This window comes from Wyeomyia smithii, chromosome 1 (assembly GCF_029784165.1).
Source record: "Wyeomyia smithii strain HCP4-BCI-WySm-NY-G18 chromosome 1, ASM2978416v1, whole genome shotgun sequence".
NCBI classification, from domain to species: Eukaryota; Metazoa; Arthropoda; class Insecta; order Diptera; family Culicidae; genus Wyeomyia; species Wyeomyia smithii.
In genome coordinates, this window is record NC_073694.1 from 13,671,665 (window position 1) to 13,690,241 (window position 18,577).

The following is an 18,577-nucleotide window of genomic DNA, read 5'->3' on the forward strand; positions in this document are numbered from 1 at the left end:
GTAGTGGATTTCTTTACAATTCATTTCTCACTCCGAACAGTTGTGTAGCAGTTCCAGCTAGAAATGTTTTTTATTGATCTGTTTTGTCTTAGTACTGCTTGTTTTTTTTTGCCATGAGAGTATTACTATTTCTATAGTTCGAACTTTAATAAACTAAATGGAAATATCTTCCAATAAGAGCCTAGTGTGCTTAATTAAACTTGTAGCAAACTGGTTTCAGTTTGAAGGCAAATATTTCTAACAGATACTTAGCAGACTAATGTTTGTGATGATTCGTAAACAAAGAATTAAGAGAGAAAAATAAGACGGGCACACAAAAAATTGTATGGAACTACAAAAATAAGTTTTAATATGTACATGTTCTCTAATCTACCACTAAAAATGGGGGAAAATCTAAACACAATTGATATGCTAATATTTAAGGAAACATATTTCTTATGAAGAAATACTATTGACAAAAAAATTAGAAGGAGGGTATTAATATTTATTAATTGCTTTAAGTACTGATAAGTGGAGCATCTTTTCGTGTTGGGGGGTGTTGCTTTGAGTTGGGGAAATAAAAATGATCGAGTAATAATTTGGCACATAGATCTTTTGGTATCGTTCAGAACAAACAAACAAACAAACAAATAAACAAAAAAGTGTATAAATAGGGTCGTCAGTTTCTTAAACTTTTGTTCGAGGATTCACTTTGAGAATAAAAAAATCAAATAATATCACTGCGATCACCGGGGGCTGAAAGCCCCCCGGAGGGATAAAAGCCACTTACATACGGGCATGCGCTTCGCTGTTTCTATGTACAGTCTTGTAATTTTGTTTTGTTCAAATCTTACTCGTCACCTTCGGCTTCCTCCTTGGCGGTCATCAGCATCTTCTGACAGAATTGGGTGACTGCGCGAAGCGCATTCTCAAACGCGGCAGGTTTGTTTTGCCACACCACCCCGATGTAGTACACGGGAATGCCGGCTAATGTCAGCACTAAGCCCATGCCGACTTCGTACGGTGCTACGTAACAGGGCACCACGATTAGGAAGGCGCAGATTATGACGAACAGCGTCGGCACCCACAGCTGCACCCTGATTGGCCGGTTGATGTCCGGTCGGGTGTAGCGGAAGTACAGCACCGCACTGACTGACATCATGATGAAGAACGACTCCACGATGCTACTGTAGGTGATCAGGACGTACACGTCACTGATGAAGAGATAGAGCAGCGAAAGGATGCACTAAAAATAATGATACAAATGTTAATCTACAAGATTCTGACGGATGATGAATAAACTTACCAGAAAAACCAACGACGGCATCGGGGTGTAACGAGTCACGTTGATGTGGGACAAAATCTCCGGCATGTGGCCGTTTCGTGCTCCTACGAAGCACATTCGCGAGGAGGTCATAATGTGTACGGAAAGACCGCCAAAGGCGGCAATAGCCACCAGGATAGGCATCACGAAGGCTCCCCAGCCCATGGCTTTTTGAGCGAAGCTCTACAACAGGGGAAACATGAGTAAAAATTGGCACGAAATTTTGAGTACTCTTAGAAAACTTACCACAGCGATTGCGTCCGAAGCGAGAATCTGCTGGGGCGTTAAAACCGCCACATAAGCCATGTTCGCCAGTACGTAGATGCAGGTTACCAGTGGCAGCGAGATGTAGATTGCTCTTGGCAAATTTTTATACGGTTCCTGCAGTTCTTCCGTCATGAAGTTCAGGTAATTCCTGTTGGCATGAAACATTTCATCAAAAATAAAAGCTAAACCACCAAAACGCGATAAAACTTACCATCCAGCGTAGGAGAAAATACCGGAGTAGAATGCCACGGCCAGCTTGCCCGGGTCAGTTTCGGTGTTTTCGAAGGCGTTTTCAAAGTTCTCCGTTCCACCGCTGAATGACATACATACAACTCCGACGATTATGACCAGCACCAGGGCGCCAATTTTGGTGAACATGAAAATGTTCTGCATCTTGGTGGTGATGCGAACATCGTACGCGTTGATGTAGGTCAGCGCGCAGATGGTCACCGCCGCGAACAGTTGCAGTCCGATGGTGGGCACCGAGCAGCCGGCAGCGAACAGCGGCTGGAACACGTAGCTGGCGAAGGTTAGTGCCATAATGGCGTTGGTACTAGGACTGCAACAAACATGAGAACAATGTAATGCAACTTTCAATCTAAGTGAGTAAGCAAACTTACACAAAAATCACCGTCGCATCCCACAGGTACAGAAAAGCCGGTAGAGGTCCGTACGCCTCATAGATGTAAGCATAATCGCCACCAGATTTCGGTATCGCCGTGCCCAATTCCGCATAGCACAGAGCACCGATCATCGACAGCAGTCCGCACAGAACCCAAATCACGAGCGATGTCCCCACGGAACCGACCTCCTGGAGAACACCTTTAGGTGAAATGAAAATTCCCGAACCAAGAATGATGCCCAATATGATGGCAACTCCTTCCAGCAGTCCGAGTTCTTTCTTCATCTTAACACGCTCCGTCGCCTCACCACCCGTTCCCGTCGAGTTGGTCTCCATCGGGGGTAGACTTTCGATGCCCGGGCTAACCAGAACATCCTCGGTTGGGGAGTGCAGTTCTAGTGCCGTCGTTCGCTGCTTCAGTACCATTGTCGAACGTGCGCTAGCGATAGATTTCAACTGTTTGGTAACTGGATCTGACCGGATGGGCTTCTGATTGCGATCTGTTATGACTAGGCTACTCGTACTAGCGCGATGGCAGCCCCGGTTTCGTGTTGCCCTCGAGCATCGAGATTACTCTAGCGTGTGACTCAGCGCGCGATCGTACCTCCACCTGTTGCTGCTTCTGCGGTCCTCACCGACAAGCTTTTCAATACTAGAGATAACAGAGAATAAAAAAGGGTCGAGAAAAACGATCAAACAGATGGTAAAAGTATACGTACATAACGAGCAGGTACTTGTTTGAAAAAAAAGGTAGTTAATGGAGCGTGCAGAGTGGGCACGTAAAAAGTTGATAAAGACACGAATTCATCAATATTCTATTAAAACCTTTTATTTGACAACTAGTTAAATATAATCAAAGTAACTTTCCTCGCCATTATTTTTCAACAATGTGTAAAGTACGTTTGACGTAATTCATAAAAAGTTTATTTAAAACAATCTTCAAAGCAATGCCAGTGAAAAACGAAGACTTTTTTTTGTTCTGTATATATTCGTAATGGTTAAACACATTACTAGAAAAACCACTAACAAACGTGAAACTCATTTTCACAGACAAACGTGAAGCTATATTTGTTGAGCCGAGTGTTTGTGTTTCCATATTTTTCAAAATTTTTGACACTTTCATCATTTCTGATATTTTTAAAACTTTCAACAATTTTGTAATTGATAATATTTTTGACTATTCAGACATAAAGGACCTCTTTGGGCTTTGAGTATCTGTACTTCAATGAAAAAATCAATATAAATGAAATGTTGCGACAATACAATCACAGTAGGTGTCGATGTGAAGCAAACGTCGTAGTAGCCCAAGTATTTGTTAGTTCAATAAAATTTTTATTTTATGGCCGATCCATAAACAGAAAGTTCTCCGAACAGATAATGGGAAGAAATCAAGACTGCAAGACCTTTTGAGCCGTTTGGGAATCCGTCATCAGACAACGGCTGGCTATACACCGGAACAAAATGGACTAGCTGAGCGAGTCAATCGAACCATTGTCAAAGCGCAAGAAGTGAGATGCAAAAGCGTACGTTTGTAGGACAAGAAATCCAAGGAAACTGTCACGTTCATCAACGAGAGAGGAGACCAATTTTTCGTCAACTTTTAAAGCTCAGCTAACGGCATATGGACGTAAGATAGTCCGTTTAGATCTTGGTGATTCAGTTCTGTTCAACGCAGTCTCTAAAGCACGAGATTCACCCCACGAACGTTAGGTAGAGTAACATTTTCATTTCTCAAGACGATTTTGAACGTGAAAAAGACAATTATCAACAATATGCGGCATTGATGTTCGAATTTCTCAACTCTGTCGAAGTTTTGAATTGTGGCCTTGCATGTGCAGCAATTCTTAGCAACTGCCTAGACTTCAACGTCTTGTCGTTGTACTTCGTAATTTTTTCTATCTTTGCAAGGTTTCCCCTCTTGACTAAGGAACGCTCGATTCGGGAGAATCCGTACCCGGAAGGGTTTTCACCGATAATAATCCAAGTTCTCAAAGACGAACGGAGAGCTTTCAAAAAAATGCATCGGAATCGAACAGCAGAGAATGTTGTACCCTACAAAGAACTACTTCAGATCTTCAAAGTGTTGCACAGAGAAACCTATGAAATTTTCATCGATGGTATACAGAATGGAGTGAAGAAAAACCCCACTCGTTCTGTAAATTTGTAAATAGCATACCTAGAAACAATGGAATTGCGGAGGTGATGATGTATGGAAACCAATTTTCATACAACGGACAGGAAATCGCTGAATAAGTTGGTAGATCTTTTTATTTTCAACTTTTCGTTATCATCCGGTCATTTCTCACTTTTTTAGAAAATCTCTCATATTACCCCCTAATAAAAAAAGGCCCTCGTTTGAACGCTGAGAACTACAGGGGTCCGACGATTCGGAGAGGAATTTATGGACACTCACGCAATTCTCGCAATCTACATCAGCCTTGTCAGAACGAAACTGAATTTCACGAGTGTGGTTATGCTTAGCTTAGCTTGACTGACTGCACATATCAGTGGTTGCACTCCGTGATTTATCCGAATCAGTGAAATTGCACAGTGAATAAACTGAATGGACCTGGGAGTGATCGACCTCATTCTCAATGTACAAGTTTTAGTGACTTTGAAGAGTCAATAACGACGCCGGCCACATTACAATCAGGTGGGAAAAGGTGCCCCTTGCTATTTCGAGACCGTGTTAACCTCTGCATCTCCACAAAGGCCACAGAAAGGAGGTTTTTGTTAGTAGGGAAGGGTAAGTTGGATAAGGATCACTAAGTGATGCGATTATAGATATATATATATATATAAGCAGCACCAATACAGCAGCACCAAACAGCCACCAGCAGCGAGCCAGGTGTGAGATCATTCCACACAGCGATACAACTCACTGTCAACTGATGGCTTCTTCTTTTTCCTCTTTTGTGTCTCGTCCACTGCTGTAGCACAATTCAACCAGCAGCCAAATCGGCTTACGCACCAGCTGGTAGTCACGATGCGGAACAGTTGCACAAAGGCGCGACCTTGAACCCGGATTTATTTCACTCGACCAGGCAAACAATGCCAACACTTGTTCACACGTCTTTTTGTTTTATATTCTATCGGAGCGATCATCGATCAAACGTCCGATACTGATGCGTGTTCGGCACAGAATGATCTGCTTTAGATGTTCACTATGAAAAGTACTTTTTATAGAAGAAATCAGAAATTTAATCCGTGATATTTACATATCATTACAGAATTTCGAAATTGTATCCGGATTTATTGATTACGGTGTACTTGACATATTCGACAATTTTTAACAGTTGGTGATTTTATTCACATACTCGGTAGTTTTTATCTTTTTGACATTTTCGATACATGCCGAATCGGTTCAGTAATGAATAAATTAATATCCCATGAAACATTCGTCAACAGTGTTATCAATTGAAACTCACGCGGACTTAATTTTTTTTTTAATATTGGAATGACACACAGCAGAACTGAGCGTTACTCACTTTTGGTGTGCACTGCAATGATGCTGCGCGCGACCCGCGGCCTTGATTAAGCGTGATTGTTGATTTGCGCCAAGGCTCTGCAGGGCAATAAGCAATCATAGCGCATGATTGTGCACCTGACAGCACAAATAAATGCTGGAAAAAAATCTATACCTTTCGCGTTCCTTTTTTCATTGAATTACAATGACGCTAGGGTCGAAGAAATACTACATATTTACGGTTCAGTCCAGTTTGATAGTACGATACAGCGGGATGATGCCCTTATACTACTTCGCCATTCGAATAGGATATTGATGATAGTCACATTTCCAATCCACGTAATCCCACGCGCGGCGCAGCGGCGGGCGTTTTCTTGCGTGCAGGGGCGAGAAATTGCACGGTACACTGCATCACCACACTGTGCACGAGGCTGCAGCTGGGGAATGCAATCAACAGCCTACAAGGTTTGTTTATTTATTTTACCGTTTTTTTTTCTCTCTTATTTTTGCCTGTGGCTACTAGATCCTAGGCTGGGTATACCTGCGTCGTGCTGTGACAGCTTAGCACCCTCACATGACACATGCATGCAGTAATTTGCAGAGATAATAAATTAGCAGCTTGTCGGTGGTTTCCTCTCATAATTGCAGAGCAAAGAAGAGGAGGGAAAAAAGGGTGAAGGTCCCAATTTTTCTTTTGTATTACTTAGAAAGTTTACTCTGTTCTGTGCATGTTTGAACAACTGGTCTCAATTTGGAAAGTATGATTCACATGGTAGAAATTTTCTGGACAGTTGTGAAATTAGTTTTGGCCACAGGCAGAAAAAAAACCCGATTAACATCAATCTGCTAATAGGAATGGGTGCCGCTATTGGCATATCTAGCTATCACTCTACAAAGAATGACAAATCCAATAATGAACAAATTTGCGTAGGAACGCCAGATTGTAGCACACTTATCAGGGAGGACTAACCAGCAGAGCAAACATATAACACAGACTGCGAAGCGATGAGTTTTTGCTCTAAAATATTCCTGTTTTAAGCATTTTCGGAAATATTGTTAAGACAGTGTGGAAGACCAAATGTTCGTTGGTAAACAACCGTTGACGCAAAAAGACGCCTGTATATTGTGCCCGAGTGGAAACGAACAAAGAAAACGCAAATGATCATAGCTCTGCAGCTAGAGTGATGGTATTAACCCTGTACTTTTGTACTGAAGTAGGTAATCATTTTGATAGAATCTACCATTGTTTGTTTGTACACTTTTCGCAAAATTTTATTTCCACTAGTGAGGGGACTCAGGTTCCGCTTTGTGCGATGTTTCTCGACATATGCATTCCGACCAAAGCATGCGGGATTGGCTTTGGTCGCTAGGTTGAATCCTATCCGACAGTCGGTTTTTTTTTATAAGTGTCCTAATAAGCGATCGCGACTCTAAGTATGATGACAGTTCTACAAGGTATGCCACATTTTTATCTATCCACGCACACAAACAAATCTCGTTATGAAAATTTTCGTTTTTTGTATGGAATTCGGAACATTTTCGGAAATTTCTCGTTTTATGTTGTTTTATATGTGATTTTTTTAATTGGAGAGTGAATCTCCAGTTGAAACACACTAGAAATGGATATTAATTTAGATTTAGTGTGAAAAATTGCGACAATAAGTCGAAATAAAATATATAAAAATGCAATATTTCTAATAGTTGGAGCAATAGTATAGTAGTAATCTAATAGTAATCTTAGTCATTGTCATAGCTCATGACTTTTGTTACTGTATGAAACATAAGCGACTCTATTCAGAAGCGCTATTAGACTACAATAAAAAAACGAAAAGTGCAAAAAGGTTACCGGCAAATTGATGAAAAATAGCATATTTAACCTAAACCGCAGCATGTTTATGTATTCCCCACAAATAAAACATGTTTCAACACCATTTCTATAACTTTTCAGGAAAGTATGTTTTATAAGTTTAGTTCAAAATGCAAAATCATTCCAAATTTCATACAAAATTGGGAAAAGTTCATAACGATCACTAATACTAATGCATCGACGTGAATAGCATACCTTGTAGAACTGTCATCATACTTGGATCGCGACTAGACACTGGGAGTGAGTTTGAACTCTAATGTCAACTGATCTTAATTGAAGCGACGCTTCTAGCAAAGCAACGCATAGCAGCAGCAGTAACGTTCCTGTCTAATTGCTAAGTAACGAAAATTGATGAAAACAAAAAGAAACACCGACACTGTTGATGGGCAGCAAGAACTCTCCTCCGCTTTATCAGTTTGAGGCAGCAATCTTTGAATAATTCACCGATTTGAATGCTGGGGTTCTGTTGCCGGGTGTTTTATTTGGGATTTTTTGCGTACTTTTTTACTTTTAATGCTCCGCTATCAAGCTTGGCTAATGCATGCCGGTTATTTCACGTGCTGACTACTGATAAGCTCGTCCAGGTTGAAAGTTTGACCCGGTGACATTTCCTGATTAAGTTTAGCCGGTCGTGTGCCACTATTTGTGAGATAGACATTAAATAATTTTTGACAGCTTTTAACACCTTCCATACTTTCTTCCTTCTTACAGGGAAGTCTGCCAACCACTCCAAACTTGATAAAGGTAAGTTACAAGAACATTATTATTTTCCAATCGGACAATTGTGGTTGAAGTTTAAAGTGAACAAGTGTTCCTGATCTCAAATGCATCGTCTAACGTTAAACCAAAACAACAAGACAATTCCTGTGCAAATTAGTATTGGCAGAGCTATTTAGATTTGGATTTCAGTACACAACTTCGTGTGAAAGTAAATGCCGTCGTAGCATTCTAAGATTGGATATGATTGAATACAGCGATGGTAATTAGTTGCGATCAGCTTAATAAATTCCTCCATAAAGCACCCAAAACAGGTTATAACTAGTCAACACATTGTTGCTGAGCCCTGAGAGCAGTTGCAGATCTGAACGAAGCTATGTTTTAACCTATCTTGCACAAAGTGTTCAACATTCTGTTGACTAACCTTTTATGGCCACAAACATGTCATTCGATGCATGAACCTTGGCTTTCAATTGTCCGCTAAAGAGGCGTAAAATTCAGTAAATCCGCTCGCTCTAGAGTGTTTACCATGCACGCGAGTAGGCTGGTTTGGACCGGTTACTTTTACCCAAAAACAGGCAGCTGTTGAATATTAATAGAATGTGCTCGCCTTCTTTTTCTTCGCCTAGAGCCGCAAAGTGTTGACACGCCAAGGAAAGCCAGTGAAATGAAGGCCTCCTTCGATTAGTTTCTCCTCCTCCTCTTTAGGCTTGGGAAGTATCAAAAATAGACATTGATTGAATCTAGTTTGAGTTGTAAAAACTCTAGCTTTGTTCTTGCAGGAGAAAAACAGGACGAAAATTGATCCACTTGTGCTTGTTAATGGTTTACAATTGTCAAATTAACAGATGGTGAAATTTCCAGTACCTCGGCTGTGTTTTTTCATCTAGCACTACGTCTTTCTTTGTAAAAATGAGAATGAGCATGTAATGTTGAGAGTCGGATGTGAAATGCTAATAGCTTTCTTACAAGAAGTATGAATAATAAACAAAGTGTCGTTGGATGGCTGAAATGTAGATTTTTTATGATATCATAATTATCATTTACTTATTATGTAGTGCAAATTGAGGAAACGTTTCAAGGTCGGATCATTTTTCTAGCGTAGATATCAAGATGGACAAAATGATTCCGAGTATAGTTTCTCGTTAGACTCGTATTATACCGCTTGAATGCTGATGTTTTTTTTTGTTTCAGCAATTTATTTTAAATTGCCTTTCGTTTGATCAGACGAAGCTTCAAATTAAATATTATTGTTTCGATCGTAGACAGGTAAACAGAAATACTGGTTTTCGAATGTTGTTCTGTTAACTTATGAGTTTATGAGTCGACCTATTGAAACATCAAAAATATTGATTGGAAATGTGTTTACTAGAAAGGAACTTCTCAACTTTTTAGAAATGGTCAAACGGTTCAACAGGAACATTCTCTGTGTAATGGAAAACTGATTCCAGGATCTCAAAAAGTTTCAAAAGTGCCTCTATGCAATTTTCATGTCGGTGTATGCGTCTGGAGTCTTTCTTTTATCTGATAATATCTATAGAAGTTTGTTGATTCTTACGGACTAGCCTGATGAACTTGAGTTTTGCCTCAACTGTTTTGGGGATGTGTCGTACAATTGATCGTAATAGATGTCATCCAGGCTTTCGACTCTGTACGATCACTATTGATTGCACAGAGAACTGTAAGTCTTTGTTTGGAATATTTTTCGCTATAACATGTTTCATATTTAATTGTAAACGTTATACCTAGGAGGACCTTTGTAGGATAACCCAATTTTTCTGCGTTAGGAAATGCCTTACGACTACTAATCATTCAATATCAGTCCTGGTGAAACTTTGGTCATCCAGTTCTCAACCATGACTTCAATCGAGCACTTGCAATATCTTGTTTTTTTTTTTTTTAGGCAATGGTCAACACATTTAGTTTCCGTTTCTTAAGTTTTCTCCATCTTCAGTGTGGATAAAAATTTAATTCATTGTTTGACACAGTTACTCACGTCTTCCGAACCTGAAACTTGAAAACGACATCGACTCATGAAAACTAAAGAATGAACATTGTTATCAAGCAAAACCATCGATCTAAGGAGGCATCGAGTAAGGGAAATATCGACTATTAGGAACGAGTTTCTATTAGAAATCGAAGGGACTGGAGATATCATCATTTGGCTATCTTATTCCACCGGGTTGATGTGACAACTTTTCTCTCTGCCTTGAGTTTCATCTTAAGGATTGCCCAGTATTCATCAATAGAAGGGAACTGAGGACAGGTGGGCTAAGGTCTTTCGGAACAAACTGTACACCTTTATATACCATTCTTGAACGAGTTTGCTGTAATGACAGCTCGTTAAATTTGACCAAAAACAGTAGAATTCGTTTCGGAGATACTTTTTTGGCACAGTTACGACCTCATTATTTTATTTGTATGAAAAACCTTCGTTTTTCTACCACAGTTACAAATGCCCTGCCAAATCATAAATTTTCGTGCAGCAGGATGGCCACTCGAAATCAATTTTCGATTTCCCCGATGATATTTAATACAATTTCCCGGTGTTTTATTTTTAAAACATATGCGAAAAATAACAATTTTCACATGTTGATTTATGCCTAGCAAAAATAGTGTGTGTGTGTTTACAATTCATCTCCCACTGACCGGCAGTGCTTTAATGGAAAAAACCTATCTGCATCTATTTCTATTTGAAGCTGATATATATTCTATTTTTTAATATATTACATAATATAAAGATGCAAATATTTTTAGTCCTGGAAATGAAAGGTGACAGCTCTAGTGTTCATCCAACGATCCATTTCAAGAATGCCTGGTAACACACGTACATTCTGAGATCGCCTTCATAAACACTAAGCCCCGCATGAACACGTTGTTATATCTATTAGACATTGTTTCATAACATTGTTTTCACACTTCCGAACTAATTTGCATTAGTGGCTCGTATTTAATATTATTTGGTCATATGAACTTCAATGTTTCTAATATAATTTAGAACGATCTTACCAACTTTTTTTCCCCCCACCTCCTGCTATGTATCTAACCATCTCGTTGAGTATGGAATGAAAAAAATTCCTCGATATTAGTATTATATTCAAATCTGCTCGACTTTTTCATGGCAGCTAATTCGTTTACCCGCCAGTGAACTGCGGTGGCGCTGCGAGCGTATCTAATTCAACTTTTCGGTCGATGAGTTTTGTGGCTGGTTCAAGTGACTTCAAAACAAATAAAAACTTCGAAAACGTATCGATACTTATCATGTCGAGAGCGGTCCGTTAATTTTTCTCTTCACTCTCCTGGACATTGGGGGAACTGGAACTTTGTGGTTTCACTAATTGAACTACTACTATTCCGCGGGAAACAGCCCTATTACTAAAACTTTACGTTATGGCAGAACGCGCACTATACTTCAATTCTTCACAGTAAAGCTGATGCTTCAAAAGTTATGTAGAATGTTCAACTGATATACTTCGACTAAGTTGCATGTACTAATTATCTGTCTTGTGCGAGTCAACATGATTGATGATTTATGGCAAAATTCGGTATTACTGATATAGCAAAAAAAATCCAATAAGATTCCGTTTAGTTGGAATATTTCCATATTGGGATGAGAAATGACAAGACGAATATGAGTAAGCCACATTGAATGAAAAAAGGAACACTTAGCTTTTGGTTTTCAGATGTTCAGCTGGGGATACTATTTTTCAAGACGAGAAACACTTGTGGAACACATTTCCTTCAATATATAAAACGGTTTTTTTAGCCAAAATATTTCACTTTTAGTTTCTCACTCTGGCTTTCGCACCAGCACCTCACACGAACCGTCACCAAGGAAACGAGAAAAAAAGTAGAAAACATTCCGGCAAGCCGAAAGAAACACATCTTAGAATACAATTTTCGCTTGTAAGACAGCTTGTTTTGGATGAACTTTGCACATTTCACACGCGGCGCGACCCGAACTAGAAAAAACCTACATAATTTTATCGAATTTTAACACCAAAAACATTGAAAAATCACTAATTATCGGAACGATTAAAAAGCACGTTGCAGCCGGCTAGTACTGTGCTGCCAGTTCATCAAAGTCCCTGCGAATCTGATTTATGCCTTGCGAAAATAGTATAACAAAACTATGAAAAACATTTCTCCTTCGTCGTTTTTAGCTACCTTCATAGTAATCTGCTGCACAATTTTCGCCCCTTTCCTCTCCAAATCGTTGACAATCAGGGCGAAGATCGCGCTCTCTCGCTCCCTTCTGCTTTTTTCTCTGTCAATCTACTCTTGAGCTAACAATGCTTCTATATAAGGGTGCCAATGAACTGTTGGGACGTAGAAGTTTTGTTTTCTCGAAAAAAGTCTTCATGCAAAATTTAACCTCAAGCGGACTTTGGGAAGAAGAGCCTCAGAATGACCCATTTAAAATGCACATGAAATTGTCAAAATCATTTTATTATGCAAAAGGCATTTTTATGCAAAAAAGTGAAACACTGAGATCTGTTATCACAAAATATATTTTTTTTTCGAAAAACTTCTGGGACTTAATTCCGAGCTGGGGCCAATGGAATGTATGAGAAATTTTCTCATGGTGCGTAAAATAAATTCAACTGACACTCTAAATAAACAATTAAAAAAAAATTAAAACAATCAAAGTAAAACGCGACTTTTCCTAGAAACCCGCATGATAAACTGCGGAAATACCTAAATTCGCGTTCAAAAGAAGCGTGAAAAAACACAACAAAAACTACGTAAAAAGCAATTCAATTTTATTTCCTAACAAAATCATGACTATTTGTCAAGAATTCGATAAATATGAGCCCATTTTTAAACCAGCGTACAACACACACTTACGAAATCGTCTTGAAAATTTTAAAATATGTAAAAAAAAGCTATTCTGCCAAGAATATTGAAAAAACAGTTTGTACTCGATCTTACAAGTTTTTAAATGCCATCAATTCTACATAGTTATGATTTTAAACAAAAAAAGAATGAAAAAAAAAACTATTTGTTTTAATATTATATTTCTATCAAATCTAGGAATTAATTTGCTATAACTTGTCCATAGGTAACATTAACAGGAGTTTTCAAGATACAAGTTTTTAATCATTTCATCCATTAGAACCAACACGCTTTTTTAATTATTTTGCTTGAGTCAAAATGATCCGAATATCTACGAAAAAATCATGTGTCTTCTAGTCGTAAGCAAATGCAAAGTTACATTTAAGTTGAAAATGTACGTGTTTTTTCATTTATTTTGTGTTAAAATGCATATCACTCGATTGTTTTATTTATATATATGAATGAAAATCGTTACGTTTTAAAATTTTTAGGGTCATGCCACATTTGCGGGTTTGATTAATTTATTTTCCTGGTATCTTACAAAATATTTTGATATAAAGGCTTTAGAAAAGTTCTCCTTCTTTTTGTTTTTGATATAGAAAAAACTAAGAAATTTTTAACAAATAGCTCTTCAAGGTGGCGTCTTTCCTCAACAAAATCCAGTAGTCAAGAGGTTGAACACAATAAAAAAAAACCTATTTATTTTCTGCGAAACACTTAATGTTAAGAATGACCATTACGCGCCATGACAGACGAACACAATTTGTAAAAATATTTGATATATATTTTCTTTAAAATATGTCAATTGCAAATATTGGTGCTTATCACGGAATTCACTTCACGGTGAAATATATTTCACTCTCACGCTCACTTCACAGTTTTAGACCTATTCCCGTTTCCACCTCAAGTGAAGTGACAAAAATTTCCTCCATGAAGTGAAATTGAGAATAGGACAAGTAAAATGAGAATGTTTCCCAGCAAAAAAAGTCCCAGAAAGTCGATTTTTCCGTTTTTTTAAAATGACACCAGATTTTGTCGTTTTTTGCATTTCTAAGACATATATAAAAAAAAAAAAAAAAAAAAATTGTCATGAAGTTCATGCACTTTTTTCATCGGTAAAAAATTTAAACTTTGACCGCTCTGAGGAAAGGATCGAATTCTGATTCATTTCGTTACTGAAAAATAAATCCAATATTTACCATAAGATCACGATCGAGTCGAGGATCATTTCGAGCTGGAAATTTTCTCGACTCAGCACTGGGGCACGGTGTATCGTTGTACTTATCCTACACATGCAAAATGTGCCAAAAAACAATATCGATAACGAATTCTCTCAACTCTCAAGCCTGTTGTTATTCCGTTAACACTTCAGTGATATGACACTCATAATAACTCAGATTTCACGGCAGATGTCACCTTGCGATGTTTTTCTCACTTACGTGAGTTCCGTAAGAGGACTGTATTCACTTCACTCTGATTTTACTGACCGTAATAAGATTAATGTGCTGCTTGTGAGTAGAATCATATCAACAATCGAGAAGTACAACCCGGGTAGCTCCGTTCCGGTCCGGTTGGAAATAAAATCGAGCTTCGAAGACTCCGGTCTAAATTTTGATTAGATTCTCCCAATCCAATGTCGAACACTATTCACAAGACAGGGTGGCGAAAAAGTTTTCAAGATCAAATTCCCTGATTTTCCCTGATATTCTCTGAAACAAAACATTAATTTCCCTGATATTTTTCAGCATTCGGCAAAAAAAGGGCAACGTAGATTAACGCAACTCTGAAATCCTTGTGAAAAAAATATTCAATTGGATATGAAACTGAACCGTAGTGGTCCCGAATTAGCCATTTATGCTAAAAAATCAGTTTTTGCTAGAGTGTCGTTCAAAAAAAGAATCGCCTCTCGGTTAAAAATTTTTCCCTGAATATTTTTAGGTTTCCCCTGATATTCCATGATTTCCCTGATCGAAAAATGAATTCTCTGACCTTCCCTGATTTTCCAGGTTCTCGACACCCTGCAAGAACTTTAATTACGCTTCCTGCGACGCTGATAGCGCCGTATACGATGTTTTGAGCAATAATTTTTTTTTCCATTTGATTCAAAACTGAGCATCCCTTGTTCACGTTAAAAGAGGATAGGATATGCGAGAGAAGAGCGTTAAAACATTTTCTTTAAAAATCTGACAAAATATGTTACGGAACAGTAAACTATGTTTATGTCGAATTCTCCTCACAGTACGTTGGGAGAAAAGTGTTGGGAACACTAGATTGCAAAAAATTGTTCAAAAATGGTAAAAAAAAAACAGAAAACTTTACGAGAATTTCAAGAAAATGTTATGAAAAGTGACAATCTTTTTTAAATTTTGAAAACAAAATAAAATAAAAATGTTGAAAAGAAGCGTCAAAAAATAGTGAATCAAATGACAATTATTTAAAAAAACCTCGGAAACAGTAAAAAAACAAGAAATAACAAAAAAGATGGTAAAAATGAAGTTATTCGTACAATCTGCACCAAGCGAACAGACTCGATCTATTCGTATTCATTTGGCTGATGATCATGATATTTTTTCTCAAAAAAGAGAGTAAACGACAGCGTATATTCTCCTACTCTCACTCAACTCAACTGCAGTCGAAGCAGTACCTTCCACCACACTTTCCCTCTCATCGCATCGCTGCTATCCTTTCGGTTGTATGGAGAGAAAAACACAACAGCGACTCGCTTCTAAGAGCTGATGTAGTCTAATTATGTATCTGTTTTCTCCTAGAAACCAATACACCAAGCCAGCATTCCATTACGGATTGAGAGGATTCAAGTTGATTCGAAGATAAAGCGGCAACTGAGTCATATTAAATTTATTTCCTGGTCTTAATAAGTAAAATTATTCCGAAGTATCACAGATCTTCCTATTTGATTTTGGTCGAATATACTCCAGTAGGAAGTTGGCAGTAATAACGATGTATAACGAAGTTTTATTTGGCAGTGGTGTTAGTCTCGCTCATAACCAACATGCAACACCTCAAGTGAGGTTTTCGGTTCTACCGACATCACACACTGGAGTATTATCCATTCAAGCTATTTCTTATTTTCGCTTTCTGCCTTGCTTGCATTCGCTCCCGAAATCATTAGAACACACATGCGTCTACTTTCCTACTCACGAGCACGCCTAGTCGTAGACAATTATTTCAAGATGCATTGCGATGATTGGATGGAGGGACAGAAAATATTTAGAATAGGGTTTCGGACTATTTCGGCACCAGTTTGCTTCGAATGGTTTTGCATTAGACTGCCCTAAAAAAAATCTTAAACAAGCTGTTCGATAACCTACACGTTCCGGTATGCTAAACATTACAGAATCTTCGCCCCATTCTCGGCTGAACAAAGTAAAAGTACTTCATCAGTATTGTAATTTTCGAGCACATTTTTTCAAGTATTTTTTCCTAGTCGAGCAATTTTAGGTGAGTATTCATACTCGTAAGCAGGAACTTGCGTATTCTTTTACTGAGTGGCAAGACAAAAGAGTTTTTGCGTGCCAATGCACGTTAGTTGCTGCTCCGGCGAGTGCATAAAGAATAAAGAGTAGGTTTCTCAAAAGCGTATGTGCAAAAGACTTGAGGAGCGTAGCATATGTCTCTTCAGGGAAACCAGATGTAGATTTGTCTGCGAAACGCAGATTTTTAGTCCATACACAGATTTTTGATGATTCGCAGATATTTGCAGATTTTTAGTAGTTTCTGCAGATTTTTGTTTGCGTCTCCTTATATTTACGCTGACTTTCTTAAAATGTGTGCAGATTTTCGCAGACTTTTGCCTGCGTGAGCAAAATTTTTTCGAATCGCGATAGATTTTTTTCAGATTTCAAGCAGATGCTCCGGTTTTTCGAGCAGTTGCAGACATTTTTCAAAAACATCTGGCATCTCTGTGACTCGTTCTCAAGCACAAAGGAGGAAAAAGGTTTTGCCTTACGCTCGCTTTGCAGTGCTGCTATTTGGCATGCGAATTTCAGCCTGATAACGAATGCACTGTCCTACGCTCCATATACCTGTACAAGTATGTTTTCTTTCAAGACATCAGTTTTTATTACATTCCAGCTGCAGGTAAGGAAATTGACCAAAAAAGAAGATTGTCACGAACTTTTCGAAAAAAAAAACTTCAAATTGATTGATCATGGAAACAAATATTAGTTGACCTAATGGGACAGGACAGCTCTCGCACGGGATTGGTTGATCGTTCGCGGATATTCGACCTTGAAATTTTTCATTGATTTTCACTGCTGAGCCATGCAGTAATAATGATAACAAACCGGTCACAAAATTGTCCATGATTTTATCTATCCAACGATATTTTGACTATCATAATCCTTCATGTGGTTATGGTTTTTTACAGAATGTATCTCAATTTAGGAAACAAAAACGTAGTCCTGAGTCAAAAAGTGTTTAAATATTTTGAAAAAGGTCCAAGTGGCATAAAGAAGTATATTAACTGCCGGGACAGTCCCATAACATATTAATACAAAGAAATTTTAACTTTTTTGGTAATGTTAGAATTTATGAAATGATTTCAAAAATAAATAGGACGTATATTTAAAATATGATTTAAACATACTTTTTTCTATGCGTCAGTAAATCAATCAGTAAATAAATAATGAAAGCTGCATCGTGCGTCATGTTGTGCAGTGAATTTTGCCTCATCGGAAAGCAACAACTGGAGGACGACGTGCCACACACAAAGGTAATGAGAAAGGATTCGACGAAAAAGGACTCGGTAGAGAGTCGATTCTGCTGATGCAACACAAAGACTCTGTTACTCAGAACTTTTGGTAATTTTTTTGCGCTTACCTTAATTTGAGTAACTTAACAATATCTAGAACAAATATTACGAAGCGCAAAATTCCTGCCTCTACCCTTTATGAAAGTGATTTTCACTACCCGGTTGCACTTTCTTTTGAGGTTATGTACCGCGGAAAAGTGCGACGTTATCTAGACTTTTTGCACACGCCTGCTGCCTGCCGTGGGGAAAAACTTACCTCTGTTCTGTTCCGTCTTCGTTGATCCTTTCAAGCATCAAAAAGTGAAGCAGCTTTCCACTAGTTCAACCTCTTTTTATCACTATTAAACACCACTAGCCGGAATTAAAGTCCGAAAATTTGTTTTTTCTTGCAACCAGTCACTGTTCTACTTGTGCTGGCGGGGGGGGCAGAAGTTTTGGCGAAAACTACACACGTTTTTCTACACGAGTACCGTACCCGGCTGAATCTCGCGCTTCCGTACAACGCGGCTGTCGCGAATTAAATGAATTCTGCTTCGCGGTACGACTGCGAGTGAAGCCTTTTCGGCATCGCACAGGCACAGCTCGGCTATTATTGTTATTATTCATTTCAATCGCGCGTCGACACAAACACAAGCATGACGTCCGCTTTTCATTCATGACCGCCGGGCCACAATTCATTCATTCCATCGACGCTCTGACAAACTGACATGACAGCTAGCAACGGTATC

The 18,577-nt window shown here is 38.5% G+C and overlaps 1 protein-coding gene across 1 annotated transcript; it reads right to left on the reverse strand.

The window, feature by feature from the left end:
- Positions 1-51: 51 nt before the first annotated feature.
- On the reverse strand, positions 52-18,420 carry LOC129724775 (Y+L amino acid transporter 2). Its single transcript, XM_055679930.1, has 6 exons — positions 18,106-18,420; positions 2,191-2,844; positions 1,782-2,129; positions 1,550-1,718; positions 1,286-1,486; positions 52-1,225 (listed from the first exon to the last, which is right to left on the reverse strand). The coding sequence occupies exons 2-6, from the start codon at positions 2,616-2,618 to the stop codon at positions 830-832; spliced, it is 1,542 nt and encodes a 513-aa protein (XP_055535905.1). The 5' UTR covers positions 2,619-2,844; positions 18,106-18,420; the 3' UTR covers positions 52-829.
- Between the last annotated feature and the right edge of the window lie 157 nt (positions 18,421-18,577).